We start from the raw sequence: 27430 nt of genomic DNA, 5'->3' as shown, positions 1-27430 counted from the left end.
GGTCTGGACAGAGACATATGACCCCAGCAGGTTTTAATTTACTTCAATTATCTCAAGGTAAGGGTCACTGCTGCTGTGCAGTTAAAAATGCAACAGTTTCAAGTACCCAGGGGGACACTTTAGCCTTGCTTGGCTACCAGAAATTGGATGAACAACTTAATGTGCTTTGGTCTGGGTTGTGTGTGGGGAGAAGGCCCTAACCTACCATTTTTGATTTTATCAAGTAGGAGGAATGGGACAACTAGGAGCAGGTCATTCGGCCCCTCAAGCCTGCTCTGCCATTCCATACTATCGCAGCTGATCACATCTTGACTTCAACTCCACTTTCTTGTCCACCCCCATAACCATCCAATCACAGACAGATTTTTAATGAGCAATCTCCTCCTTAAATTTACAGTGTCCCAGAATCCCTCACACTGAGGCAGCAAATTCCAGATTCGTGGCCCTTTGAGAGAAGTAATTTCTCCATCTGTTTTAAAATCTGCTGTCCTTGATTATAGAACAATGGACTCATTATAGATTGCCCCACATGTGGAAATGTTCTGTGTTTACTTTGTCACTCCCTTTAGCATCTTATCTATCTCTATTAGATCTCTCTTTCTTCTAATTGCCAAACAGTATAGGCCTAAACTGCTCATACGACCAATCTTTCATTTCAGGAATCAATCTAGTGAACCTCCTATGAACTGCCTCCAATAAAAACACACCACTTCTCAAGACAAGAGAGACTGCTAAACCCATTCACAGGGTTAAGGTGAGGAAGTACAGAAATGAGACACTTCTACTGATAACCTGTTTATCCACAGAACATAGGATTAAGGCTATCTGCTTCCTTCCCATACTAGTGTCACAGTCGTATCTGCTTAGAAATGCTCAAGGTGCATAATCAAAGCTGATAAGCGATCGGCATGAGGCTTTTGTTGGTACACTGATAGCATCTGTACCTTTGAACCATGAGGCTAAGTTCAAACCGTACCAGTACCCATGCACCTGAATATGTTGATTACAAATATCTATAAGAGATGGGCACAGATTAAATGAAGATAATTGATTGAGAGGGTGGGGGGAGGGGGAGGAAGCCCTTAAAATTATGGGATATGGGTATTAGCTTGTTGGAGCCATTTCAGAGCACAGTTAAGAATTAATCATTTTGCCTTGGGTCACATGTAGGCTAATCAAGCAAGGAAAGCAAATGTTTAATGACAAAATTGAGCTTTGATTTGAAGCTCAATTTCAACGCCAGACTCTTTAAAAAAAACTTTAAAAATTTACAAAGCTCCAGATGCTGTGGTAGGATTTGAATTCTTATACACGTGGTATGAATGTGGTGTCTCAGAATTACTACCTCATTGATATTACCACAATGCTATGGTCTTCCCATAACTATTCTAGTAATTAGTGTTGAAGGATGGAATGATAAATAAGTCTCAAATGGACTGACTCTCACATTAGGTAACATTACATTACAATTTAGTAATCATATATACGTTACATTACGCTGACGGTAACAGGGGCAAGAGACAGCATCCCACTGCCCAAGACTCCTGCAGACTCCCCGAAGCACCCAATCCACTCAGTGGCTGTCAGATCTGACTTTAGATTAGCTAATCAATTAACCCTTTGATATCCATCATGTTACAGAACATTTATGGCTGCCAACAAAACACAATGAGTTCCTTCTGCAAAGATTAGCTTAAAATCAGGCTCAGAACTTGCAAGAACTTTTAATCTACTTACTGACAATCTGTGACATAATACTAACAGATAACAAAAGGAGGAAATTCTGTCTGGGCTGCGCTTGTAATTTTTTCATGCTTATTGCTACAGAGATGTCCCGCCCACCTAAACCTCACTGTTGTACAACTGTAAACATTCCAAAACAATAAAAAAATCATGCTTCATTTCATCCAAGTCTCATTAAATAATAAATTGGGCCAAAGTCAACCTTTCTTTTTTGTATTGGGGGAATAATTATAGAATCATTATCGAGGGTGCAAATCATTGTAATTTAGAAACAGACTATAAAAACTGATTGTTAATAAACAAACAAAAGTAAACTGAGAATACCCAAGATAAGCAGCAATTTACTTCCAAGTGGATTTATGTCTGCACTATTTTGGCTGGTCTCTAATAAGGAGTAAGTTCCCTCTTTATTGAGCAACATGGTCCAGTTAGAAACTGTAGACCAAGTAGAACATTGAACAGTGCAGCACAGGAACGGGTCCTTTGGACCACGATGCTGTGCTGAACGTGATGCCGAAAGAAACTAGTCCCTTCTGCCTGCCCTTGGTCCATATCCCTCCATTCCTTGCAATGTCATGTGCTTGTCCAAAAGCATCTTAAACACGCCTACTGTATCTGCCTCCACCCCCACTCCTGGCAGTCATGTTCCAGCCTCTTACCACTCCCTGTGTAAACAACTTGCTCTTCACATCCCCTTTGAACCTACCCCCTCTCACCTTAAATGCATGCCCCCTAATTTTAGATATTTTAGCTCTGGGGGAAAAGATGATTCTGACCATCAACCCTATCTAACAACTCAATTTTAAAGACTTCTATCAAATCTCCCCTCAGCCGCTACTGCTCCAAAGAAAACAACAAGTTTTTCTAGCCTCTCCTTATAGCTCAAACCCTCTAAACACAGGCAGCATCGCGGTAAACCATTTCTGCACCCTCTCCAAAGCCTCCACACCCTTCCTGTGATGTGGCGACCAGAACTGAACACATTACTCTAAGTGTGGCCTAACCAAAGTCTCAAAGCAGCAACATGACATCCTGACTCCTGTACTCAATTCCCTGATCAATACAGGCAAGGATGCCGCGTCATCTTTACCACCCTGGCTAGTGGTGTGGTCACTTTCAGGGAACCATGGATTTAAGCCTCAAGATCCGTCTGTACATAAATGCTGTTCAGAGTCCTGCCATTAACTGTGCACTTTTTCTTATCATGTACCTGGAGATGGAGCGGACAGCACAGTCAAATGCAATAGTTTATCTGGGTACAAACTCACTACCTTAACCACATTGCACCTAACAGTTAGAACCACTTCTCTCAAGATTCATAAGTTGACAACACCCTAAGGAGGAACAAAAACGAAAATAAAACTTTAGAATCTGACCAAGAAGCTAAGGATCGTTTGGATCCAATCCCTTTCTCCAACCAGAAGTCTGCTTGACTTTTCCACAGAGAGATTAATGTGTTGCTGACTGTCATTGACAGATTATTAGGATTATCAGCGGAAACTCCCGGTAAGAGCCAGAGACCAGATTGGCTCAGCCACCATTAACTAGCCACAACGTATTTTGGTCAGCAACGCTCACTGTGGACAGAACCAGGGTGGCTGGAAATCTCACCGTAAGTGATGAAACAATATGCCTATGCTACTTACACAGTCCACTAACACAGGGTCCACTCCCTTGCAAAAAGGGACGCCACACATAACCAGGGTTGAGAACACTCGGTGGCTGAGAGATCACCAACATAGAGTCTGTACCATTAGCAGGACATGCTGTGTTTAGGGACAGGGTAGCGAGCTGGCAAAACCTGGCTAAGGCACATCATCGAAATTGACACGTTCATGCACTTTCCACAGGGAATTATAACATACAGCCACAGTTGTATTTTCATGTGGATTCATACAGGGAGGGAGGGAGGGAGAGAGGGAGAGAGGGAGAGAGGGAGGGAGGGAGGGCGAGAGCGCGAGAGAGAGAGAGAAAAACAGGCAAGAGGGAATGGCGAAGCAAGGAGTGTGTTATGAATTGGTGCCGAAGGTAGAAGCAGCGTTTGTGCTTCAAAGTCGTGCTCCGCCATCCTGACATGATCAATGCAATAGTCAAACTCTTGCTTTCGCCCTCCAAACAATCATGGAGAATTGTTTAAAACCAAAACACAATAAAAATTCAACTGTAAACCAGTGACCAGGCACAACACAAGATAGTGCGCTGAAAGCTTCCTACCCAGCCCTGAATTGGGGGTGGGGAGTGCATAATCCTATGTTGGGTGCAGAAGAGAGTGTCCCAGGTTGTTAAGACTATCATTAGAGTCAGTATTTCTGCAACTGGTTTTCACAGCTTACCCTTTCAGTGTGGGGGGGGTGCTCTCAGGCTGGATGGGGGAGCAGGAATACTGGCAACTGTTGGTTGGCACAGCTTGAAATTCGAACAACCTATAAAGTGCCCATCTCTACGTAGACAGGATGGTCAGTAATACTAGCACCAGTTGTGCCAGGCAGGGAAGGGTACCATTCTAACCTTAGCAGGCACCTGTAAAAGAAGAAAGCTGCCAGCGGGGGCATCTCACCTATCATGACCTCTCTTGGCAAATATTTGGAAATGATCTTCATGTCACTGAGTGGAGTAATGACGCCAGCAGCGTTCCCCAGCATACTGCCAATGCCCAACATCAGGACCATCAGAAAATACAATATCGACCAGATCTGGGATGGCCCAGGCATGTTTACAATTGCTTCGGTGAAGACTATAAATGAGAGCCCGGTGCCTTCTGCAGCCTACAAAAAAAACCAAAAAGACAAACTCTAAGTAAATACAGAAAAGATAGCAATGAGTGGCAGCATTACAGAAATCACAGAACAGCAGAGCACAGGGGTTGTGCTAACTCCCAGTATGCCCTTAGTTTTGCTCGCTTTCCCCTCCATCATTGAAATCTCTGTTTCCAAGTACAGATCAAACTGTCTGCTGTCCTTGCTCAAACATTCAAAGGGTTGGCCACTTGGCCAATTTAGCCAGTGCCACCATTCAGTAAGAAAAGGGCCAATTATCCCTTCCTCATTTCCGAGGCTGGGGGTTGGGGGGGGTGCGTGGAATATGGTCTCCCAATGGTTTGGATCCTGCTTCTGGGTAAAGTGCTACAAATGGCCTCTGTAGGATGGCTGACCAGGAGATTTCCCTACACCTACTGCTTGCCAGCAAGGTATTGGGCCAATTTACAGGCTAACAAAAATCGAGCTGTGTTACCACGTTACAAAAGCACCTGCCAAAGCCAACAGACCCAACAAAACAGGGAGTGTCCAGAGTGCCCAGAGATTGGGATGTTAGCCACTGCACCTCAATAAACTGGCGAGAATAACAGGCATGACAACTGTAGAGTCCATTAAATGGACAATGGACCCTTATACATCATTGTAATCTAATTCTTGTGGAAAACAGTGACATGGGGCCCCAAATGCTTAGTCTTGCTGAACTAATGCGAGAATGCCAAATTTCAAACAACCACGATGGACTAAAAGTAGTGGGTGCATAAGGGAGGAAGTGAGCCAACTGGTGGGGAAGTCAGCTCTGATCTAACCTGCCAGGAAGTTTCTTTCCAACATAAAAGGGAATCACACTCTTTTTTTAAAAAAAAGAGCTATTCACCGTGTCCAAGTGAGACTGTAGGTCACATGTTTCGATCTGTGAAGCAATTGTTGCAAATTTGCTCGGCTGTGTTGAATTCAGGAAAAGCATCCACTCTTCGAGGGTGTCTGTTTGTACTGCTGTCTCATCCAGGTCAAAAGTGTTTGTTAGAAGTAACACCATTCTGCAGTTAGACAGAAACTGCTTGTTAGTCTCCACAGGAAGCAATCCAACTGACTTCACAAGATTAGAATAGTGAACCAATAACTCAAAACTATGAGTAAATATTAACTCCAAGTTAAAGACAAGACAAAGATAAAGCCCACATATAAAACTGTTCTCTTCATTAGATTGTACTGTTTCAAAAACATTATAATTGTTTTTCTAAAACAATTTTAACCAACGTATTTAAAATGGAAAGGGTTTGCACAGTCAACTCATGCATCAGAATGAATTTGTTCTAAAGTCCTTCAAGTTGACATGTCATTCTTGAACAAACTGAACAGTAGAATTGGCAGTGCAGGCTAGTCGACACCCACACCCCTTCCAACACCCAGGTCTGCTTCAAAGAACCACCTCATTCTTCTGGTATTCAATCTGATCGATAGATCTCTCTATTTCTTTCACCTTGAACTGTAGAATGGCTGGTATTACATCAGATCTAAAAATCGGGAATGATCTGCCGTTTGGGGGCGTCAGGCACAATAAAGTTCGAGACCCTTGGAAGGATTTCGGGATTGGTGCCATTTTCTCTGAATAACACCACTCAACAACTGAATGGAATCAAGTTATAGCCATCCAACTCAGTGCATGTTTGGTCATCAATGAAGAACTTCTCTCAGGGGATTGAGACTAACAAAGGAGCTTGACTTTGGGTTTTGGCCAAGGGTAGAGGAAACTAGGAGACCGTTGCCACAGCGACATTTCAATTGGTTATGAAGGTTGTTGGCACTAACGGCATTGAGCACATTTTACCTCTGACCTCACTCGCAGAGTAAGATGGAGGCAACGGCTGTTTGGAGGAGTTGGGGGAGGGACAAATATCTGTTAAATATCTGATTATTTTGTTAAATATCTGTGGGACATGGCCTCAGTTGTATTCTACTACCCAATCCTAGTTGCTGTGGAGGGTATCAGGAGGCAGCCATGGAGTGAGAGGTCTCCAGTTGGTATATAGGTTTTTTTCAGCCAAGGGACGGAACTGGCCTTTTCCAGTGCCAGTCCAGAGGTGGTCAGTTTGAATGACTGCCACTGGGCACTGGTCGGATAAGAACCCAGCTTCCCTTTCGTTATGCTTTTCTCCCATCCATTCACAGAATGGGGGCTGTTGCTTACCAGCTCAAGCACTGTTGCCCATCTCAAAATGCCCTGGGAGAAGGTCGCAGAGAGCCACCTTTCTCGATCCCCTGAAGTCTATGGGTTGCGGGAACACCCGCAGTGCTGCGAGGGAATTCCAGGATTTTGACCCCAGCAACAGGCTGGGAACAGCAAGGAAGATGCCCCAGAGGGAGTGCATATCATAGATGGTACACACTGCTGCCCCAAAGCTGCTGGAATTGGGCACTAAACCAAAAGAAAATTTAGTGGCTTAAATCTTCCACCTCTTTCGTGTTACTTTGCTCAATGTGTTATGCACACCATGAGATGATATTGAATAGCACCGTCATTAAGCACAAGGTGCTAGTACATAACGCTCCACCCAGATGTGCATAATTTCAGACAGGGTCACAGAATGCATTCAAACTTATCCACCTTCACACCAGTAAATCAGATATATAGCACCAAAACAGGCCTTTCAGCCCAACCAGTCCATACTAGGGTTTCTGTTCCACTCGAAACTCCTCCCACCTTCTCTAAATCTACCACTGCAATCCCTTTGTCCCTGTTTCTGCATCTTAAAACATATTAATGTACTTTAAGTGCTTAGTGTTGTAGCGAGTTCCACTTCCTCACTATCCTTTAGGTGCAGAGAGAGTGAATTTCCCGCTGGATATCTTGGTGGCTGACTTGTATTCATGGCCTCTAGATCTGCTCTTTCACCCTGGAAGAAACATTCTCTCTGTATCTGCTCGACGTAAACATTTCAGGATTTTAAAAGACCCGGTTGGTCGCACACCATCCCCCTCCCCCGGCCTCCTTTAATTTCAAGGAGGAAGAGACCCAGCCTAACATCCTGGGGTAACACACGTTTGGCATCTGCCTGGCCAATCTTCCCCGCTCCCACCTTTTCCACTGTCCTTGTAACATTTTCTTATATAAAAGATGACCAGAACTGCTCTATTAAAGTGGGTTCTAACCAAGGTTCAATATAACTCTTAATTCTCAATTCTACTCGTCCAGCTCCAAAACCTTGTTCAAACTTCCTCGTGGTCTTGCTAACTTGTGGAGCAACCTTTAATAACTGATCTAATTGTACCACAGACTGGCACCTTCCAAGATCTTTAGGGTCCCACTTTTTTCATCCTGCTGGGATGCGTCTAATTAGCACAGAGCTTCATTTGCCAAATCTGTTACCCATTCTGCAAATATATTGATGGGCTTTCGTAATTTGCACTCAGTATCATCTACTAAATTCCTCCCTCACACTTTTGATGCTTCTTGCAAATTTCAAAATCGCATTCAATTCAATGAAAATCCAGATAGACTGTATTTACGGTCTCCACTTCCTCAGAAATTTCACAAGACTGAGCCAGAGTCAGATTTTCCCCTTTCAAAATCCATGTCGCCTATTCATCATTGTATTTCTCATCCCCAGCTCAGAATTAAATTGTTGCCAGTCTCCGTCCAACCAGCCAATTCCTACTCACAAGCTTCACGATCACTTTTAAACGCACGTCTGCAGAATTTCAATGTCAGTTTAATTGTCCGCAACGCCCTTCAAGTCGAAAGCAGTTTATTTTGCACATAAGCAAAGAGAAAGGCACTGAGCAAGATCATCAGTCTGTGACCTTATCCCGGAACATCTCTGGAGAACATAAATCTCTCAGTCTCCATTTTCAAATTAAGAGGCTAGTGGAGAATTGATCGCCATTTGTAGAGTTCTATTTAGACTTATAAACTCTACTTCTGCGTAGAGGCACTGCCAATGCAGCACAAGAGATCTTTATTCCAGACATTTACCATTAAATGTTTCTGCCACCCTTTGCAATATTTCATTAAGTCTTTTATTAAAGATCTTACTTATTTTTTTTTTACTATGGCCCCCTAAGCCTAGTCTCTCCAACATGTAGAAAAAAGGTTGCTCCCAGTCTACCGTTGGTGTCCCTTCGTATCTTGAGATCTTTGATCGAATTACCCCTCCTCCAACTTTCTAAATTCCAGCTGGGATTTAGAAATCTTTTCTGGCAGCTTAATCCCCAGATGTCGACAATCAACAATGCCTTAACATGATCACATTGAAAGAGTGCCTTCAAATTTATCTATTTGTTCTTGGGACTTGAACGAGATGGCGCTTATTCCTGGTCTTTAGGTGCTCTCAGAAAGTAAATGTCCCCCAATCACAGCTCCTGTTATGGGTTGTTATGTCCAGTGGCACAGAGCCAGCTGTTTTGAAGGAATAATGGCAGGGTGGAGTGGTGACCAGGTCAGGATGGTACAGGGCTTTGGGGGTTAATGGCATTAGTGTGAAGGGTTGTGCCTGTGGGACACAAAACAGAAATCAGAGACTTGTATGTCCTTAGGCTGCACAAAAGGACCTGCTCAGAAAATTTACATTGCTCTGCAACATAACACTACCACACAAGAAGGCAATGTGTCAATGGGTTAGAAATATCAGGTCCACCAGCATCAGCAGTGCCCTCTTACGCCAACCTACTATCCAGGAGAGTGCCAGTGTGCCAATGGCATGTGGTGCCCCTCAAGTAGGCAAAAGGTGGTGCCGCCTCCTAGCAGCTGCTGTCCAGAATAGAATGGACCCTGGATTGTGGAAGAGAGGGGTATGGGGGGGGGGGGGGGGGGGGGGGGGGGGGGGGGGGGGGGGGGGGGGGGGGGCAAGCATTCTCCTGCTGACCCGACAGGTATGGCATTGACAGTCTGGGACCATGACACCACGCATCAGAGTGTAGAGTTCTCATCTACCCAGGGCCATTGGCTCCCAAAAGACCACCAACTACTTGGAAATTTTTTTTTAAAATGAATTAAATAATGCAAGTGCTGCTTAGAATTGGTCTTGCTGTTTTGTTGCTGTTCCCTGGGACACGATAATGAAATACAGGGCCTTTAGCGTCTTGCCAAACCACAGCAGCATCAACAATTTTTTTTTCCTAAAAAGCAAATCAAACAAACATTCATTCATGGGGTGTTGGCCTCATTGCCTGGGTCAGGATTTATCACCCACTTGAAGTAACTGGCTTGCTTACAGCCATTTCAGAGGGTATCAAAGAATCAATCACATTGCTGTGGGAGTGGAGTCACATGGAGACCAGACCAAGTAAGGTTTGCAGATATTCCTCTCTTTAAAAAAGGAACAGTGAACCAGATGGGTTTTTACAATAAATTGACAACAGCTACATGGTTGTCACGAGGCCCAGCTTTCAACTCCAGAATTTTACTGCATTTAGATCTCACCATCTGGGATGTGAAGCTCTGTACCCCATTGTCGTTTGCTAGTTCAGAGGCATTACCACAATACCACTGCCTCCCACTGATAGTGAAGGGAGTTTCACGTTAGTTGTATCTCGCCTGTATCAAGATACTTGCTGTTACTCATACATTTGTTCACATGTTCAGTCGCTTGTGCAAACAGCGGTGTATCATAATGAATGATATCTTGGCAGTACATCATTTAATGACCTCTGTTATTGGTCTACTCAAAAAAGTACCCCCAATACCAACAACAAGCTATCCAACGGAGGAACCAAAGCAGTGGGTAGTCACAGTTCCAGGACAGCTGCTGGGTTTTCCTTCCCGAACTCCTGCTGAGCTGTCAAATGACAAAAGCCAAGATCGATCCAAGGGATTAGCTCGGGGTGGGGTGGGGGGGTGGTCAGTGCAATGGGAAGGTGAGTCAACCTGGCCTCTAGGTTGATGTGGATACAGGACGTTGGAACACAGAAGACACAGAGATACCATTCAGCCCCTTAGGCACACCATTCAATGAGATCAAAGCCAATCCACAATATCCCACTGACCTCAGTAGATCTTGTTTAAACAAAATCTATTAATGCCACTGTTTTAAAATTAACTGCTGATCTAGAATCAGCTCCGATCAGTGGGACAGTTCCAAACTTCTATCTCACTTTGCATTTCCTAATTTCACTTCTGAAAGGTTCAAATCTAAATATTAGACCACATTCTGCACTCAAGTGAACATCATTCCTATGGATCTTTTCAGTCCTGCTCAGCACCTTGAGAAAACAAATTTGATCACATCACTCTCTGTCTAACCTTCTAAATTCATGGAAATACAACCCCCCTTGGAGGTAAAATCGCTCTTTGTAAATCTAACCCTTGGAATCTAGGGATCACTCTTGATAAATCTACCTGGGCACACTTTCTCCAAGGCTGATACAGCTGTCCTGAAGCGTGACAACCAGAACGGAGCACACAGCTCCAGGGATTGGTCTAACCAGGGTCTTTCATAGCCTGGAACACAACTGTTTTCAAACTCCCTCACCTTTCAATCCTCTGGATTGAAAGGCCAGTGTGCCGTTAAATCTTTCTGATTATTTTCTATACTTGTTCTCGCTAGTAGATTTAGCAATTCCTGGCCGCCCCTCCCATTGGCATCCCAGTGTCTTTGGGCCTTCATCTTTGAAGAAACTACCCACTCCGTAAAAAAAAAACTCTCAATCCAAGATTTGACTACAATCCAGAACCATTTGCCACAGTTTTGTATGCACTCCTGGTTGGGTGTGAGAGGTTAAATATTGCTGCTACTTACACTGGCTTAAACTTTTTTTTTTGAGATTCACTCTGGTACAGTGAGGTAAGACTAGATTGTGAGGCAGGATGAAAGCAAAGAGTTTAAAGAAAAGTGAATGAGAGACAGCACAAGAGAAGAGCAAAAACAGAAGCAAGAACAGGAAAAGGGAGAAAGAAAGAAAGGAAAAAAGGAAGAGAGCGTGAACGTGAGAGATTCTCCCTATAAGATACTCTTACCTTTCAAGACAGCTTTCATAATTATATGTAGCTTTGAAACCATATATGGCAAAAGTGACAACGCTGGCAAACACTGATGTCAGACTGTTAATTAAAGCAATGATAACTGCTTGTTTCTCACAGTTGTTGTTTTTCTGGTTGTAACTGGCAAACGCGATCAGACTCCCAAAGCCCAGGCCGAGCGAGAAGAAGATCTGGGTAGCTGCATCAATCCAAGATTTCGGGTCCATCAGCTGCTCCACCTAGAGGGGTGCGGAGGGCAGACGATGCGGGAGTGAGTCGCCACGCAAACACACAACAGAGGAAGTTCGACACGACCGGCAAACGGGACGTGCTGGCCCAGTGGTAATACTGCTGACCCCAGATAATGTTCCGGGGTCCCCGGTTCAAGCCCCACCACGGCAGATGGTGGAATTTGAATTCAATAAGTATTATCTGGAATTAAAGGGTCTAATGATGGCTGTGAATCCATTGCCGATTGTTGAAACTGTGTGGGGGTCTGGGAGTCACACTCAGGCCTGACCAGGTAAGGATGGCAATGTGGTCAACTCTTGACTACCCTCTGGGCAATTAGGAATGAGCTATAAACACTGGCCTCGCCAGCGATGCCCACATCCTAATAATTGAATAAAGAGAAAAAAAACTAAAAAGATGCAGGCATTCAAAAAACAGAATGTGACGGAAGGAACAAACATGCACTGTTGGGGGGAGGAGATCATAGAGTGGCACAAATGACATTCATAGATGGGCTGAATGGCCTCTTCAGCACCGTCACCATTTTGTGGTTCCTGTGATATTTAAAAGCTGCAGGAACTGATCGAAGGATTCGTTTCAGGAGCCTAGAAAGCCCTTGCGATTTCTCTACTAAACTGCAAGCGTTTAGTTTTTCCAGGCACATTCAGTTTTGAGAACTGCCTTTGTAATTCTGTAATTTTCCTGCGTATTCTTTTAGCTTCACATTTTGTTCGGAGGGTGGTTTTGACAGGCTTTTGAAGGAGAGGTGACCGACTGGCCTCCCAATCCCAGCCAAGGCTGCATTCCTAAATTCCCAACAGCTTGACAACACGATAGCTTGGCTCGAGGTGCAGCTTTCCGTTCTGCTCTTACAAAGAGCTGGATTTTATTTTTTGCTGCTCCTCAACTCCACCAAGCTTTTTACATTTTTGGATTAGTCCGGGCCCCGAAGCCAGAATACTGCCACCCTCACGTTAAGCTGCGGAAATACTAGCCCAAAATTCCAATCGATTAAAACGCAGGTCCTGCATTCTACTGCCTGCGAGCTGGACTGGAAAAATGCCATTTGATGTGGAAAGAGACAACATTGCTTGCATTCATCAGGATTGAGTGCAAGAATGCCAAAACGTAAACGTTCACAACAGTTTATATTACAGGAGGAAAACAAAAGGGGGTTGATCAGTTGGCAAGTCAGACAGCATCAATGGATGGGAAATGTCTTCAAAGTGCCTTAATTAGAATGTAAGAGTGAAACGGTGATATATTTGTCAAAGACTGCTTCGAATCTTTGTCTGCCACAGTCCATTGTGCTAAAGGGGGTTCTTCAAAAACCATTAGATCCAGTGATCCCAGGTCAGGATCTCTGATTGTTTTACCAGTATAGAGTGGACGCTGGTCTCCACAAATGCCACTGAGAACTGGAAGATGTCATTTAAAATGTTTCAACCACGCTCAGAAGCTGTTGCTACATTTAAAGTCAAGAACAGAAAAACATAGGAATCGGGAGCTGTCGTACACCCTTCAGCCCACCCAATCACTCATGGTTGTGACCTCCACTCTACTTTCCTGCTCACCGCTCCATTACCCCCGAAGACTCCAGCCTCTGCCTTTGAAACATTCAACGGTCCAGTCTCTACTCTCTCTAGGGAAGAGATTCCCACCAGACTCTCATTTGTGGAACCAGAAAGGAATAATGACTATGTCCTAACCCAGAAAAAGAAAGATGGTCCTTTGTCAATCCTGCTTTAGACATGGTCTCAGCTGATAGAGCTCTCACCTCAGTATCAGAAGGTTGTGGGTTCAAGTCCCATGCTGGGACTCAGGCACAAAAATCATTGTTGACACTCCATTGTTGCGCTGAGAGAGCAGTCCACTGCCTGAGATATCACCTTACCAGGTGGAATATCAAACAGAAGCCTCGTCCATTCTCTCAGCTGGATATTTTAAGGAGATGAGAAACCTCTCTTGCTAGTTTGAAGAGCAAGGTGATTGGAACTCTGGCGTCCTGATCACTACATATCCCTCAAATGACAAATTCACATCAAACAAATTATATAGGTCATTATCGCATCCCAGTGTGTGGGAGCCTGCTGTATGTAAGTTAGTGCCACATTTCCTGCAGTACTAACATCACCTGCACAAAGTAATTTTTCAGTGAGCATGAAATAGATTGGAGTATCCTGGGGTGGTGCAAGTGCTATATAAATGCACATCTGTATTTTTAATTGTGGAATAATGCTAACAATGCCTAGATCACAGGGAAGAGAAAGAGGAACATGTTGCTAAAGGAATTTTTATCTTTCATCCACCAGTAAAAAACACAAGCGTGCCTAATTTAAGAGACACACCTCCCGTTTGTGCAATATTTCTAAAGTTCATTTGATTGAAGGGTAAGAATTCAAACAACAGAATATTAACTTTGATAGTAAAACTCATTGAGTTACATTGAAGCAACGCAATACAATACCTTTGGACTGAACATATAAACAAGCCCGTTTCCTGCTCCGTGTAGTGTTACTCCTCGAATGAGAAAAATCACCAACACAACATACGGAAAACCAGCTGTGACATAGACCACCTGCAGCCAAAGGGAGAAGGAGATGGTTCAAACCAGCTTTACAGTATTCACATTTACCTTAAAAAAGGAATTCTGTTTTGTCTTACGGCTTTCCAAATGGTTAAATTATTGTGATCGTACATTTCCCATTACAACAGAGTCCTGCTGGGTTGGGGGGTGGGGGCTCTCTGTTCAGGCACTGCTGGTGAAGGAAGTAAACGAGACACTGGGTTTCAGACCTCCCTGGAGTATTGCTCCATATTGGGGCAAGTGGGATCGCTGCTCAATGCATTGATGGGATGGGATGGAAGCACCATGCTGTCCCTTAGTGCCCTTAAAACATTGGTAATGAATGGCATCTTGAAGTGCCACAGTCCCTGTGGTTACAAATCCCCACAACACACTACCAAGAATGAAGCTCCAGGATTCTAACCCAGCGACAGGGTGGGAATGACAGTGCATTTTCATGTCAGAATGGTAAGTGGCTTGGAGAGGAGCTTGTTCCTCTTGGAACCAAGGCTGTAATGAGATCAGGAGCTGAGTGGTGCTGGAGGAACCCAAACTGGGTGTCACTGAGCAGGTGCTGCTCAATAGCACAGTTACTGACACCTTCCATCACTTTACTGATGATTGAGAGGAGACTGATGGGGCAGTAATTGGCCAGGTTGGATTTATCCTGCTGTGTGTGTACAGGACATACTTGGGCAATTTTCCACATTGTCGGGTAGATACCAGTGTTGTAACTGTACTGGAACAGCTTGGCTAGGGGAGTGACAAGTTCTGGAGCACAAGTCTTCAGTACTATTGCTGGAATATTGTCAGGGCCTGTAGCCTTTGCAGTATCCAGCGTCTCCAACTGTTCCTTGATATCACGTGGAGTGAATCAAATTGGGTGAAGACTGGTATCTGTGACGCTGGGGACCATTGGAGGAGACTGAGATGGATCACCCACTTCTGGCTGAAGATCGCTGCAAATGTTTCAGCTTTATATTTTGCACTGATGTGCTGGGATCTTCCATCATTGAGGATGGGGATATTTGTGGAGCCACCTCCTCCAGTGAGTTGTTTAAGTGTCCATAAGCATTCACGACAGGATGTGGCAGGACTGCAGAGCTTAGATCTGATCAGTTGGTCGTGGGATCGTTCAGCTCTGCCTATCACTTGCTGCTTTCGCTGTTTGGCATGCAAGTAGCCCCGTTTGGTGGCTTCACCAGGTTGATAGCTCATCTTCAGGTATACCTGAACTCTCCACTGAGCCAGAGCTGATCCCCTGGCTTGATGGTATTGATTGAGTGGGGAATATGCCGAGCCATGAGGTTACAGATTGTGCTGGAGTACAATTCTGCTGCTGTTGATGATCCACAGCACCAGTGATGGGTCAATGTGCAAACAGACCGGGACCTGGGTTAAGTGGTTTGGAGAACAGGGTAGGACTCCCTGACACTCAAAGGACTGATAAGCAATCTCCAGGAATCAAAGTTCAAACCTGCCAACTCTATGCTGAGCAAAACCTGGGAGTGAAAGAAGATTCTGAGCACAATTTATTCTCTTTCAATGCTTGGTGACATAACAAAATGGTAAGACGTGACCCAAACCTGCTCACGGTTGGGACACACCTCACTTGACCAGTGAGAAGAGCACAGGGATAAGACTGATCTCTTTACCCTCGCCCTCACTCGAACAAGTTCTTCCTCACGTCTCACTGGCACCTCTGCCCGAGACATGGAAGTTTAAAAAAAAGCAAAAATATAAAAGTTGCTGTCACCTGGTCCTTGTACAATCAGGTGATGGGAACAGCTTTGCTTAGAAATTCCTCCACAGACCAGTCTCCAACAGATCTTCCTCATTCCAAGCAGAATCAGCCTGACTTAGCTTGACCCCAGATCTCTCCAAACCATCCTGGGAATTTTCTGCTGCACCCTCTCTAGGAGTACCCCCACCCCACCACACCCCCCCCTACTTTAAAACCCTCCCCACCTCCCATGCATAACATACCAACCCAAAATAGTTGGGCTCAGAGATCAGGCACTGAAGGGTTAATTTCCTCCAGTACAGTGCAGACTCTGACAAAAAGGAAAGTTGTTTGTGCCGATCTACCTCAAAGTCTACGCCTCCAAATCCACTTCCAAAGAAAACAACCTCGCGGACTCTGGCATTTTTGTTTGGAATGTGCCCACGTACAGGTGAAGCTAACGGAGCAAATTCTGCTAGCTGTCAAGTTCGGGGCACTGGAGTAGAAAGACTGGCTGCTCAAAATGTCAACTTGTTGCTAATGGCAAAGGAGCACCCGGCCGGCGGGAGGGAGAGCGAGAGAGCGAGCACACGGGAGAGAGAGAGCAATGAACAGCACAGGAGTTGCCATTCAGCCCTTCCTAGTGTAGCTAGGGATAGGTTTTTTTTTGAAAAACCACAGCAGACGTACAGACTTCTAAAGTCTGTGCAACTTAACAACAGCGACAGTACCTTGCCAGTAGATTCAGTTCCTCTAATGATACACATGTAAACTATAAGCCAGGAGAGGATCAAACACAGCATCAGACCCCAGTGCAATGTTCCTGTGTCATCGATCGTGGGAGAGACATTTAATGTCTTTCTGTACCAGAAGAATTCAGTGGGTGAACTTTTTGCACATTCTTCCACAATTGCAGTGTTGTTTGCATTTAACGGACAGTGTGCCCAGGGCAGAGGGTTCTGTTTAACAGAGAAACCAACAGCAAATTATTAAATGGTGATAAAACCTACAGACAACAAGTTAAAACAAAACACCCTTGTGTAAACCCCCTTGAATTGTTTTAAGCTTTAAACAAACACAAAAAGTAAAAGCACAAAGCAACATTTCTTCATTACTATAAGAGTACAGAATATCTAACCAACACATGGATGCTGCATGAGCTACAGTTGTGTTATTGTACAGTACATTTCAGACTTTGCCCTTACTGATATCGTCAAGGCCCTGAGGAGGACTGGACAAGGTAGATGCTGAATGGATGTTCTCCCCGAGTGGGAGATGGGAATTCGGGGAAATTTAAAAATAAGTGGTATGAGACAGAGGTGAAGGGAAATTCTCTCTCTGAAGGTCTTGAGCCTTTGGAACCTAGACAATGAGTAATTCTAAAGGCAGGGACAGATAAGACCATAAGACATAGGAGCGGAAGTAAGGCCATTCGGCCCATCAAGTCCACTCCGCCATTTAAATCATGGCTGATGGGCATTTCAACAACACTTCCCTGCGCTCTCCCCATAGCCCTCGATTCCTTTTGAGATCAAGAATTTGTCTATCTCTGCCTTGAAGGCATCCAACGTCCCGGCCTCCACTGCACTCTGCGGCAATGAAATCCAGATAGAGCCTTGGCCGATTAGGGGGTCAACAGGTAATCAGAGGTAAGTGAGGAACTGGTGTTGAGGCCACAGTTAGACCACAGCCATGGTCTTACTGAATGATGGAACAGGCTGAAGAGGCCAAGTGGAGTGTGGCTGGGGGAAAGCACAGTTGGAATTGGTGACCAGGTAAAGAACCTGAACAAACTTGCTGGGCTTTAGTAAACAATCAACGATAGGATCATCAGCAGCATTGAGCTTTCATTTCCAGATTTCTTTAATTGAACCTAAACTAGCTTTAAAGCCATGCTCCTGGGACATTAGCTTTGGGCTCTGATTACCAGCTCAGTGACATTGGCACCATGATTGCAAGATCCTTTCTGCACCCCTTGCTAGTGTCTTCAGATCCTTTCTAAAAGGAAAAAAAAGTGGAAACTCTGCCTTTTACAGCAAAAGGAGAAAATTACTGCAGAATCTGTACTGAAAACAACAAATTGCTGGTGATCAGAGTGGGTCAGACAGCATCCATGGACAGTCGGCAAGCTAATATTGAGACTGGATGACTCCTCAGAGCCACTGAAGCTCAGCTCTGAAGAAGAGCCATCTAGTTTCGAAACATTAGCTTGCTCTCTATGGATGCTAAAGTGTGAAGCTGGATGAACACAGAAGGCCAAGCAGCATCTCAGGAGCACAAAAGCTGACGTTTCAGGCCTAGACTCAAGGGTCTAGGCCCGAAACGTCAGCTTTTGTGCTCCTGAGATGCTGCTTGGCCTGCTGTGTTCATCCAGCTTCACACTTTATCTTGGATTCTCCAGCATCTGCAGTTCCCATTATCTCTATGGATGCTGTCTGACCCACTCTGATCGCCAGCATTTTGATGTTTTCAGTACAGAGAAAGCAAGACTTTTGCCCATTGTGTGGCACAGGCACAGGAAGGTAAAAACAGAGACATTAAACTTCAATAATCTCAGGAAGAATATAATGCATCAATTCTCAGTCATACTTACCTCAAACGAATGGAACAGATACCAAAGACTCCAGGACACAATTGCATTGTAGTAGACACAAACCAGAAATGATATCACGAGACTTCCTACACCTGGGGCAAGAAAAAAAAATGTAACTCAACATAGTCAGTGGGATAGGATTAAAGTACAAGACAGAAAAAGGCATAATGCGCAGTTACATACCAACGCCAACTAAATATGGATTGACTGCTTTCCAAGCTCCAATGCTTCCCTGCCTCATCAATTGGCCCAAGGTCAGCTCCAGGTAAAACAAAGGCAGCCCTTCCACAACTAACATTATCACATAGGGAATCAAAAATCCACCTGAAAAACAAAACAAAATAAATACTATCCAATTAGGGTCATTTATCAACATTGGGTCCACATGTCTTCCACCAGACATTTGTTGTATGTTAATGGTATCGGGTACCTTGAGCCTCTGGAGTGGGGACAGACAATTGGCAGTTGTTGGGTTAGGAAATTGCAATTCTGCAAAGAAATGCTCAGGAAAAGAAAAAGGAGGAAAACACTCACTCCCAAGCTTCAATATTCTTCCGCCATTTTCCCTCACAAAAGGTTTTTCTCCATCAACAACTTTGGATTTGTATGGTCTCTTGTACGTCAGAAGGCATCAGCACCCTCGTAAGGCAACTTTGTGCGATCAAAATATCAGACCGAGCCATACTCGAGAGAATAAATACACATATTCAAACCCTAGCTCTTTGGCAAAACCTCAAAAGGAGCATTTTAAAAGCAAAAAAAATGTAAAAAAATAGAGAAAATAAGAGGAAGGTGCTGGAGAGAACTATTTATTTTAATTAAATTTAATTATATCTCAAGGCCTGAAATGGAGCAAAACAGATGGTTATGGGGCAGGAAGGAGTTACCAGATAGACAGTGGAGAGACGAGGCCATGGAGGAAATCAGAAAACAGCAAAGAAAGGATGAAAATGTGAAAAGTTGAGACATTCTCAGACTGGGAGTTACTGTGAGCCTGAGAGCACAGAAGTAGTGACTGACCAGGGCGAGATAGAATCTCGGGTAGAGATTCGGATGGAGTTGGGGGATATGAAGGTTACGTTACACTACTGCATGTGGTCCCTGTTGAGGGAGAGATTGGAAACCAGTTCCCAGTTTTTCCCCTCAGATGTGAAACAGAGAAAACACAGCAGGTCAGACAGCACATGTGGAGCAGGAAAGTCAATGTTTCGGGCTGAAACCCTTCGTCAGGACAGGGGACGGGGAGAGGAGCCCAGAAGTAAACAGAGTGAGAAGGGGAGGTGGAATCGCGGTAAGTGGATGCAGCTAGGGAGCCATTGTGGTTGGTCAGTGGGATTGAACAGATGAGTAGGAAGATGGAAAGGTTAGGTCAGGTCGGGGGGGGGCGAGGAGGAGGGCTGGACATGGGATACGGTGGGGGTGGAGAGATTTTGAAGCTGGTGGTCAACATTGCCTTTTGGAGCTTACAGTCCAATGGCCTCAAACTATCAAGTGTCGTTCCTCCAGTTTACATTTGGTCTCACTCTGACAGTGGAGGAGACCAAGGATGGACATGTCATCAGGGGAGTGGCAGGGGAATTAAGAAAGATGGCAACCGGAACATCAGGTTGGTTGATGCATTCAGCATGCAGATACTCTGAGAAATGGTCCCCCAGTCTCCCTGATAAAGAGGAGACCACATCAGAAACAATGGATACAACAGTTACCATCTATTTTAATTCCCCCTGCCACTCCCCTGAATGACATGTCCATCCTTGGCCGCCTCCACAGTCAGAGTAAGGCCAAATGTAAACTGGAGGAGCAACACTTGATAGTTTGCCTTTTGGAGCTTACAGCCCATTGGCCTCAATATTGACCACCAGCTTCAAATTCTTCCATGGGATGAGGGCAATGTTGACAAGGCTTGTGTACACAGCCCCTCCCTAACTCGCCATGAACTGGGTGGCTTGCCTGCATTTCTTCAGAGGGCACTTAAGGATGGCAGATTTAAAAGGGCATTAGTGAACCAAGTGCTTTTTCAAAATAAAAATGATAGGTTCATGGTCACTGCTCCTGAGACTAGTTTTTAAATTCTAGATATTACTTGGAGAATTTGAAGCTGTCAGAGCTGCCAAGGCAAGATTTCAACCCGTTCCCCAGTGGGTCATGTACCATCCCGACTTGGAACTGGGAACACCATTCCTTCGCCGACAGCTCAAAATTCTGGAGCAGCCCCACCCCCTACCAACAGTGTCCCTCCACCCATCTCTACCCCCAGCCTTATCCCATGTCCAGCCCTAAATCCCATGTCCAGCCCTCCCCACCTCCCCTGACCTAACCTGCACATAATCCTACTTAACTATTTGCTCCAACCCTCCCAATGACCAATCACAATAACTCCCTACCTGCATCCACTCATCACTGTCCCTTCTATCCCTCCCCCAGGCCCACTCCCTCCCTCTATATCCAGGGATGGTGGGTCTGACATATATGAGGAGAGATTAACTAGGTTGGGACTGTTTTCGCTAGAGTTCGGATCAATGAGGGGTGATCTCAGAGACAGAGACATATAAAATTCTAACAGGACTGAACAGGGTAGATGCTGGGAGACCTTTTCTGATGGTGGGTGTGCCCCGAACCAAGGGTTGCAATATGAGGATTCAGGGTAGGCCATTTAGGATGGAGATGGGGAGACATTTCTTCACTCAAAGAGCAGTGAGCCTGTGGAATTCATTACCACAGGAAGTAGTTGATGCCAAAACTTTGAATGTATTCAAAAGGTGACTAGCTATAGCACTTGGGGCGAATGGGATTGAAGGTTATGGTGAGAAAGCAGGATCAGGCTATTGAGTTGGATGATCGGCCATGATTGTGAGGAATGGCAGAGCAAGCTCGAAGGGCCAAATGGCCTCCACCCACATCTATCTATGTCCTGTATGTTTCTGGGCTTTCCTCCCCCCACTCCCCACCCTAACAAAGGGTTTCAGCCCAAAACAGTGACATCCTGGTCCTTGGATGTTATCTGACCTGTGTTTTTCCAGCCTCACATCAATTGACTTGATCTTCCAGCACCACCTGTCCTTACTATCTCCAAGTCCTAGTATTTCCCCACCGCTGTTGTGTTGGTGGCTCTTGACAACAGTTGGGGAAATTCATCCTCGTCATAGCCTGCTCCAGAAAATAGAGAATGCTCAACACTCTGTACAATGACATTGTAGTAATCAAATAAATAAAAATCCCAAATGGAGCAAACCCTAGCATTCCCCTCTACAGCATAATAGAGATGACAAAGGTGTGGGGCTGGATGAACACAACAGGCCAAGCAGCATCTTAGGAGCATAAAAGCTGACGTTTCGGGCCTAGACCCGAGGGCCTGCTGCGTTCATCCAGCTCCACACTTTGTTATCTCAGATTCTCCAGCATCTGCAGTTCCCATTATCTCTGGTACAACTCTCCTCAACAGCATAAACAGTTCTCACTTCACCACACAAAGTTAATCACTAAATCACAATCTTTATCTCGAGTCCATTTCTGCTTAGCCCACGACAGAATGAAACTGTGAACATATTCTTTTGAATTAGAAGCGGGGGATAATATAGTGCTTTGCAGCAATGGTACATAAATTACTTGGTCTGTGGGCACACTAGTTGAAACCTTGAACAACATCCTCTTGGTAGGAAGGATCCCACAGTTCTCTGTTCTTCTCTCAAGCCCTTATTCAATACTGATTCAACAGCAAGCTGTTCTCAAGCACAGGGATTTATACAAACAGACAGTGAGAAATAGCAACAGCAGTCAGCTTTCTGGCCCTCTTGAGTACGGTCTCCCGAACAGTCAACTCCTTCCTGTTCCCCTCACATTACACAAACTCCTTTTTGTGAAAGCACTCACAACGTTGGAAGATTTGCAGCAGCTTCTGGGATGGCGAATTCTCAAAGACTCCCCAGAGTGTCACGAAGGAATTTCTGCTTAGCTCTGGCTAAAACACATATGCTCCCTTTACTCGGAGATGGTGACCACCCCACCTCTGTCGCATTAAGCCGCACTTATTTTGATTAGGTTGCCTCATCCTGTGAGCTCCAGGGAACGCTGGCCCCTCCTATTCAGTCCCTCTTACAGGGCAGCCATCTTATCACAGGAGTCAATCTTCAAGCCTGCCTAGTCATAAGATGTCATTTTATTTTAAACCAATGTTGGCTGCGTTCTCTGTTGTAGAGGTAATTATACTAACTCATTGAACACAATGTGCTGCCAAGATTAGATCAATCTCTTGCAATGTACCATACCCTGAACAATTTAGCCAGTCCCCAACATTGGAATCTTGCAGCAGCTCTTTGTAGAACTTTTTTTAAAGAAAGAAACCTCACTCTCCAGTTCTTGAAACAAAATCCTAGAACTTCTGCCTTCTGGCCTCATTGGCAGGTTCCTGTTGCAGAATAAATAAATAAAACACCCTTTTAACGTCCCTGCTGCTGCACACACTTGTTCTTGTTTTCACAAGTCGCAAGATTATGCAAAGATAATTGTTTTAAAAATGAGGGCAATGTTGACTAGGCTTGTGTATACAGCCCCTCCCAAACTCTCCGTGAACTGGGTGGCTTGCCTGCATCTTTTCAGAGGGCAATTAAGGATGGCAGATTTAAGAGGGCATTAGTGAACCAAGTGCTTTTTTAAAATAAAAATGATAAGTTCATGGTCACTGTACCTGAGACTAGTTTTCAATTCCACATATTACTTGCAGAATTTGAAGCTGTCAGAGCCGCTGTGGCAAGATCTGAACCCGTTCCCCAATGGGTCATGTACCATCCCGACTTGGAACTGGGTCACCTCACTGACACCTCAAAATTCTGGAGCAGCCCCCATCCCACCTCCCCCAACCACACAGTGTCCCTCCACCCCATACACTGCAGCAGCTCACCATCACCTTCCGCAGGGCAACACACACACACAGCCAACCATCCTAAAGGGAGGGATTTTCAATCCCACTATGCATTGTTATGGCTTTCAGAATAACTCATACAGCTATCATTCTACCTGTTCTAACTATCTTCTATTTGCCCCAGGTTTCTCCTCTGCTGCCCCTCCGCTTATCCATTTAGCGCACTTCTGTAATTACTTATATTCTCCTCTCCTCCATCTCTGCAGAATTTGCAATTTTCCCCTTTATATCAGATCTTAACTAACAAAATTTAAGAGTGGCCATTTTTGTTTGGGTTTCAATGCTTTCACTTTGCGTTTAGCCTGGAACACGGGACAGTTTTTAAAAAAATACGGTATTCTCTTTGTTATTTACTGAAATATAGTAAACAATGCCAAATCTATGTGGTGTTTGACTATATTTGTCTCTCTCTAAGGTGAGATTCCAGGCTTCTGATTCCCCAGGTTCAATGGATATCCCAGATCATGTTACAGGTCTCGTTCAGATTTAGCAGCAGGGCTTAAAATGAGGTTATTTAGATCCTAACGAGGCAGTAGGTGTCATTACAGGAAGTGATACACTGTCACATGATAGGGCTCTCATGCAGCATTGTGGTAAAATGGAACCACATGAAGTGGCACGTTTCCCTTACCTTAGTAAGCTTGTAAATACCCCTCAGCAGAATAATCAGACCAGGAATATTACAAGAAGTGCTGACAAAAGGACATGATGACTGACATATAACTGCCAAGCTTTGGTCAAACCAGATTGACTCTGATTGTTCCTCAGGACAATGTTTTGACCAAACAAGCAAATGGATGGTACTTTTGTTGAACTGAAAGAGGCAGAAGAAAACAAAGCTTGGCAGTTAACAGTCAAACATTGTCTAATCAAGAGGTGTATTCTCCATGGGAATCTACCATCGCCCACTTGCAAGTCAATCATGGAAATCACTCTCATCTCATACAGTACAAAGGGTGATGTCCTTCCATGCATTGGTATTCTTGCATATGTCCTGATGAACACAGGATGAAAAAAAATTGACAAAAATATCTTCTTATCTTTGAAAAAAATAAACAGAGCAACACCCAATTTGAGAAAGGGATAAAAACATCTGTGCTTTGGTCACTGTCCCTTCTCTCTCAGCTCCCACCTTCCATTTGGTGCAATTTAAGCTTAAAAACGTTCAATACACAGGCATTTCTCAAAATTAGAGAATAGACTGGGTGGCACAGTGGCTCAGTGGTTAGCACTGCTTCCTCACAGCCCCAGGTTCAATGCCATCCTTGGGCAACTCTGCGTGGAGTTTGCACATTCTTTCAGTGTCGGCGTGAGATTCCTCCCACAGTCCAAAGACGTGCAGGGTAGGTGGACTGGCCGTGCTAAATTGCCCATAGTGTTCAGACTAGGTGGATTAGCCATGGGAAATGTGTGGTTATGGGGATAATATTGGAGGCTGGGTTTGCGTGTGATACTCAGAGGGTCAGTGCAGACTTGATGAGCTGAAAGGGCCTCTTTTCAGACTCACAGAATCCCTGTAGTCTATGATTGACAGCTATTCAGCTGCAGTGGTCTATAGCCTGTCTTGCCTAAGCCCCGAAAACCAAGCACAGGAATCACAATGGGAGATAAAGCTGGACGCTCTGATTCAAATACAGCCTATGCATCAACTTCGCTCAGAGCAGCTGCAGGAGGCCATTCAGCCCATTGAATGGCAGAGCAGACTCAACAAGATCATGGCTAATCTGATAATCCTCAACTCTATTTCCTTATCTTTACCACATAACCCTCAATTCTCTTACAAAGATTAAGAATCTTACTATCTCATGACCACACCCCAACATCTCCCTGTGATCTTAAGTCCACAACCATCTGAAAAATAAAGTCCTTGTCATCTTAGTCTCAAGTATTTAATCTTAGCTGCTACTACAGAGGGGAAACAACCTTTCTGCATCTCCCCTGTCATGTTCTTAAAAGTATCTGGTATGCTTCAATAAAGGTCGCATTCATTCTCCGGAGTTCCAAACGGAGTACAGTCCCATCCTACTCAACCTCCGCTGGGGGACGAGAGAGAGCGAGACCGAGAGAGACCGAGAGAGACCGAGAGAGACAGACAAAGACCTAGGTGAACCTTCTCCTCTGGGGTCCTCCAATGCCGGTCTCTCTTTTGAGACAAGGGACCCAAAACTGTTCAAAGTATTCTAGCTGTGGTTGGGCTCATATAGTTTAGTCAAAAACCTCTCTTTTATGCTCCATTCCCTTAGAATTGAAGGCCAATATTGAATCTGCCTTTCCTTACTGCTGCTTCCCTCAACAGAATAATTGCTGTGTGCCGTCCATACCCACAGTGGAGTCAAGCAACTTTCAAGTAGGAGAGCGAGAGCGCGTAGGCTTAGGGATCTACAGAAAAAAGTACGAGGTGGGAGCAATTGCTAAGAAAAGTATATGGAGGAGAGTATGGGTTGTAAGACATTTGAAGGCTTTGGGCGGAGAAGATAGGAAGTAGGAGCAACAGCGTACAGAGCACTTTCCAGATGCATGTTCCTAAAGGCAGCAGGAGTAGGCAGTTGTGAAGCTCAAGAAATACCGCAAGATATTCAGTGATCTCGTACAAGTGGTGAAACTCAATGTCTTTTCAAAATGCTAAACGTCATCAACCGCACAACCTGCCTCACCTTGTTATTTCATCTGGAATAAGCCTGGAGAGCCATGAACTGTGCTCAGCCCTCATTGAGTCAAAATCTTCCTTGACTGTTCGCTCAAAAACAAACAAGACAAAAACCAACAAACTTTCAACAGCTCCCCAATTTCAGGCTGAAATGACTCATGCATCCATGAAACTGACAATGAGATCCACAAAGCAGGCTGACAATGGATTACTGAAAAAGGTGGTGGTGAGCATATCTCACCTGAAAGGCAGACCATCAATGCGCATCATTCCCCACGCAAGTTTAAACCCCGGAATGCCTCAGGCCAATGCTGGCCCTGGATTATTTTGTCCCCTCTTGTCCTGTTCCGCACAGACCATGTCTGTTCTCCGAGGCATTCCAATCCACCTGTGACTGTGAACCAAGCAGTCATTCCCAATCAGGGACAGATCAGTCACAGATAATAAAATGTGAGGCTGGATGAACACAGCAGGCCAAGCAGCATCTCAGGAGCACAAAAGCTGACGTTTCGGGCCTAGACCCTTCATCAGAGAGCTCTTGGATTCTCCAGCATCTGCAGTTTGCATTATCACAGATCAGTCACAACGTGCTTGAAATCAAACAGGGTGTCGAACCTGAAATAGTCGGTGACGTGACCAAATAGTGCAGGCAGGAGGGAGGGTGTGGTTCTTTCTGCTACTTAGTACACAAATGAAATGTGCCAGCTTAAAGAGGTGCCCTGACTGGGTGCCCATCTTCAGCATCAAACTCACCTTTATACAATGCCACCATCTACCTGCTCTACATACTTCCAGAAGATGGGAGATATACTCACACCCCGATACCTTTGACAGCAGAGCAACTGGCCTGTTCCACAGCAGAAGAACCATTCATGCCATGAACAGGACACTATGTCGATCCCCAAGCAGGAGCTGCAATGTGGTGCCCAATGTTACACCCAAGTGGTCTTACAAGCCCAAAAAGCGTTGACGAGAGAGAGGCATGGATCAAGAATTGGCTCATAGGCAGGAAGCAAGTGGGGATAAGGGGTGGCGACCTGGGGCCAGTCGGGGTCCACAGGGATCGGTGCTGGGACCGCAACTGTTTACAACATCTCCTACTGACTTGGGAGGAAGGGAGCGAATATACTGGAGCCAAGTTTGCAGAAGACACTAAAATAGGTGAAAAGGCAGGTTGCAAGGCGGGTGCAAATTACTTACAGACAGATACTGATACTTTGAGTAAGTGAGCAATAAAAGGTGGAAAATGGAAGGTGGGAAAATGTGAAGTTAGTCATTTTGAAAGGGAAATCAAAAAT

The 27430-nt window shown here is 44.8% G+C and overlaps 1 protein-coding gene across 3 annotated transcripts in view; it reads right to left on the bottom strand.

Moving 5' to 3' along the window:
• Nucleotides 1-27430, bottom strand: part of LOC125467431 (sodium- and chloride-dependent transporter XTRP3A-like) — a 54788-nt gene that overhangs the window by 13506 nt on the left and 13852 nt on the right. For 2 of the 3 annotated variants that reach the window (XM_048563267.2, XM_048563250.2), the window contains exons 3-9: nt 18751-18891; nt 18568-18659; nt 16706-16933; nt 14153-14263; nt 11452-11693; nt 5374-5536; nt 4301-4508 (exon numbers count right to left, since the gene is read on the bottom strand). In XM_048563267.2, coding sequence (XP_048419224.1) covers nt 4301-4508; nt 5374-5536; nt 11452-11693; nt 14153-14263; nt 16706-16933; nt 18568-18659; nt 18751-18891 — 1185 coding nt within the window. Of the gene's footprint in view, nt 1-4300; nt 4509-5373; nt 5537-11451; nt 11694-14152; nt 14264-16705; nt 16934-18567; nt 18660-18750; nt 18892-22437; nt 22574-27430 lie in introns of those variants that run through there. The other variant, XM_048563259.2, reaches the window with a different exon arrangement.

This window comes from Stegostoma tigrinum, chromosome 2, assembly GCF_030684315.1.
Source record: "Stegostoma tigrinum isolate sSteTig4 chromosome 2, sSteTig4.hap1, whole genome shotgun sequence".
In the NCBI taxonomy this organism is placed as follows: Eukaryota; Metazoa; Chordata; class Chondrichthyes; order Orectolobiformes; family Stegostomatidae; genus Stegostoma; species Stegostoma tigrinum.
The sequence above is the reverse complement of the archived record's forward strand: the minus strand, read 5'-3'. Positions and strand labels throughout refer to the sequence as shown.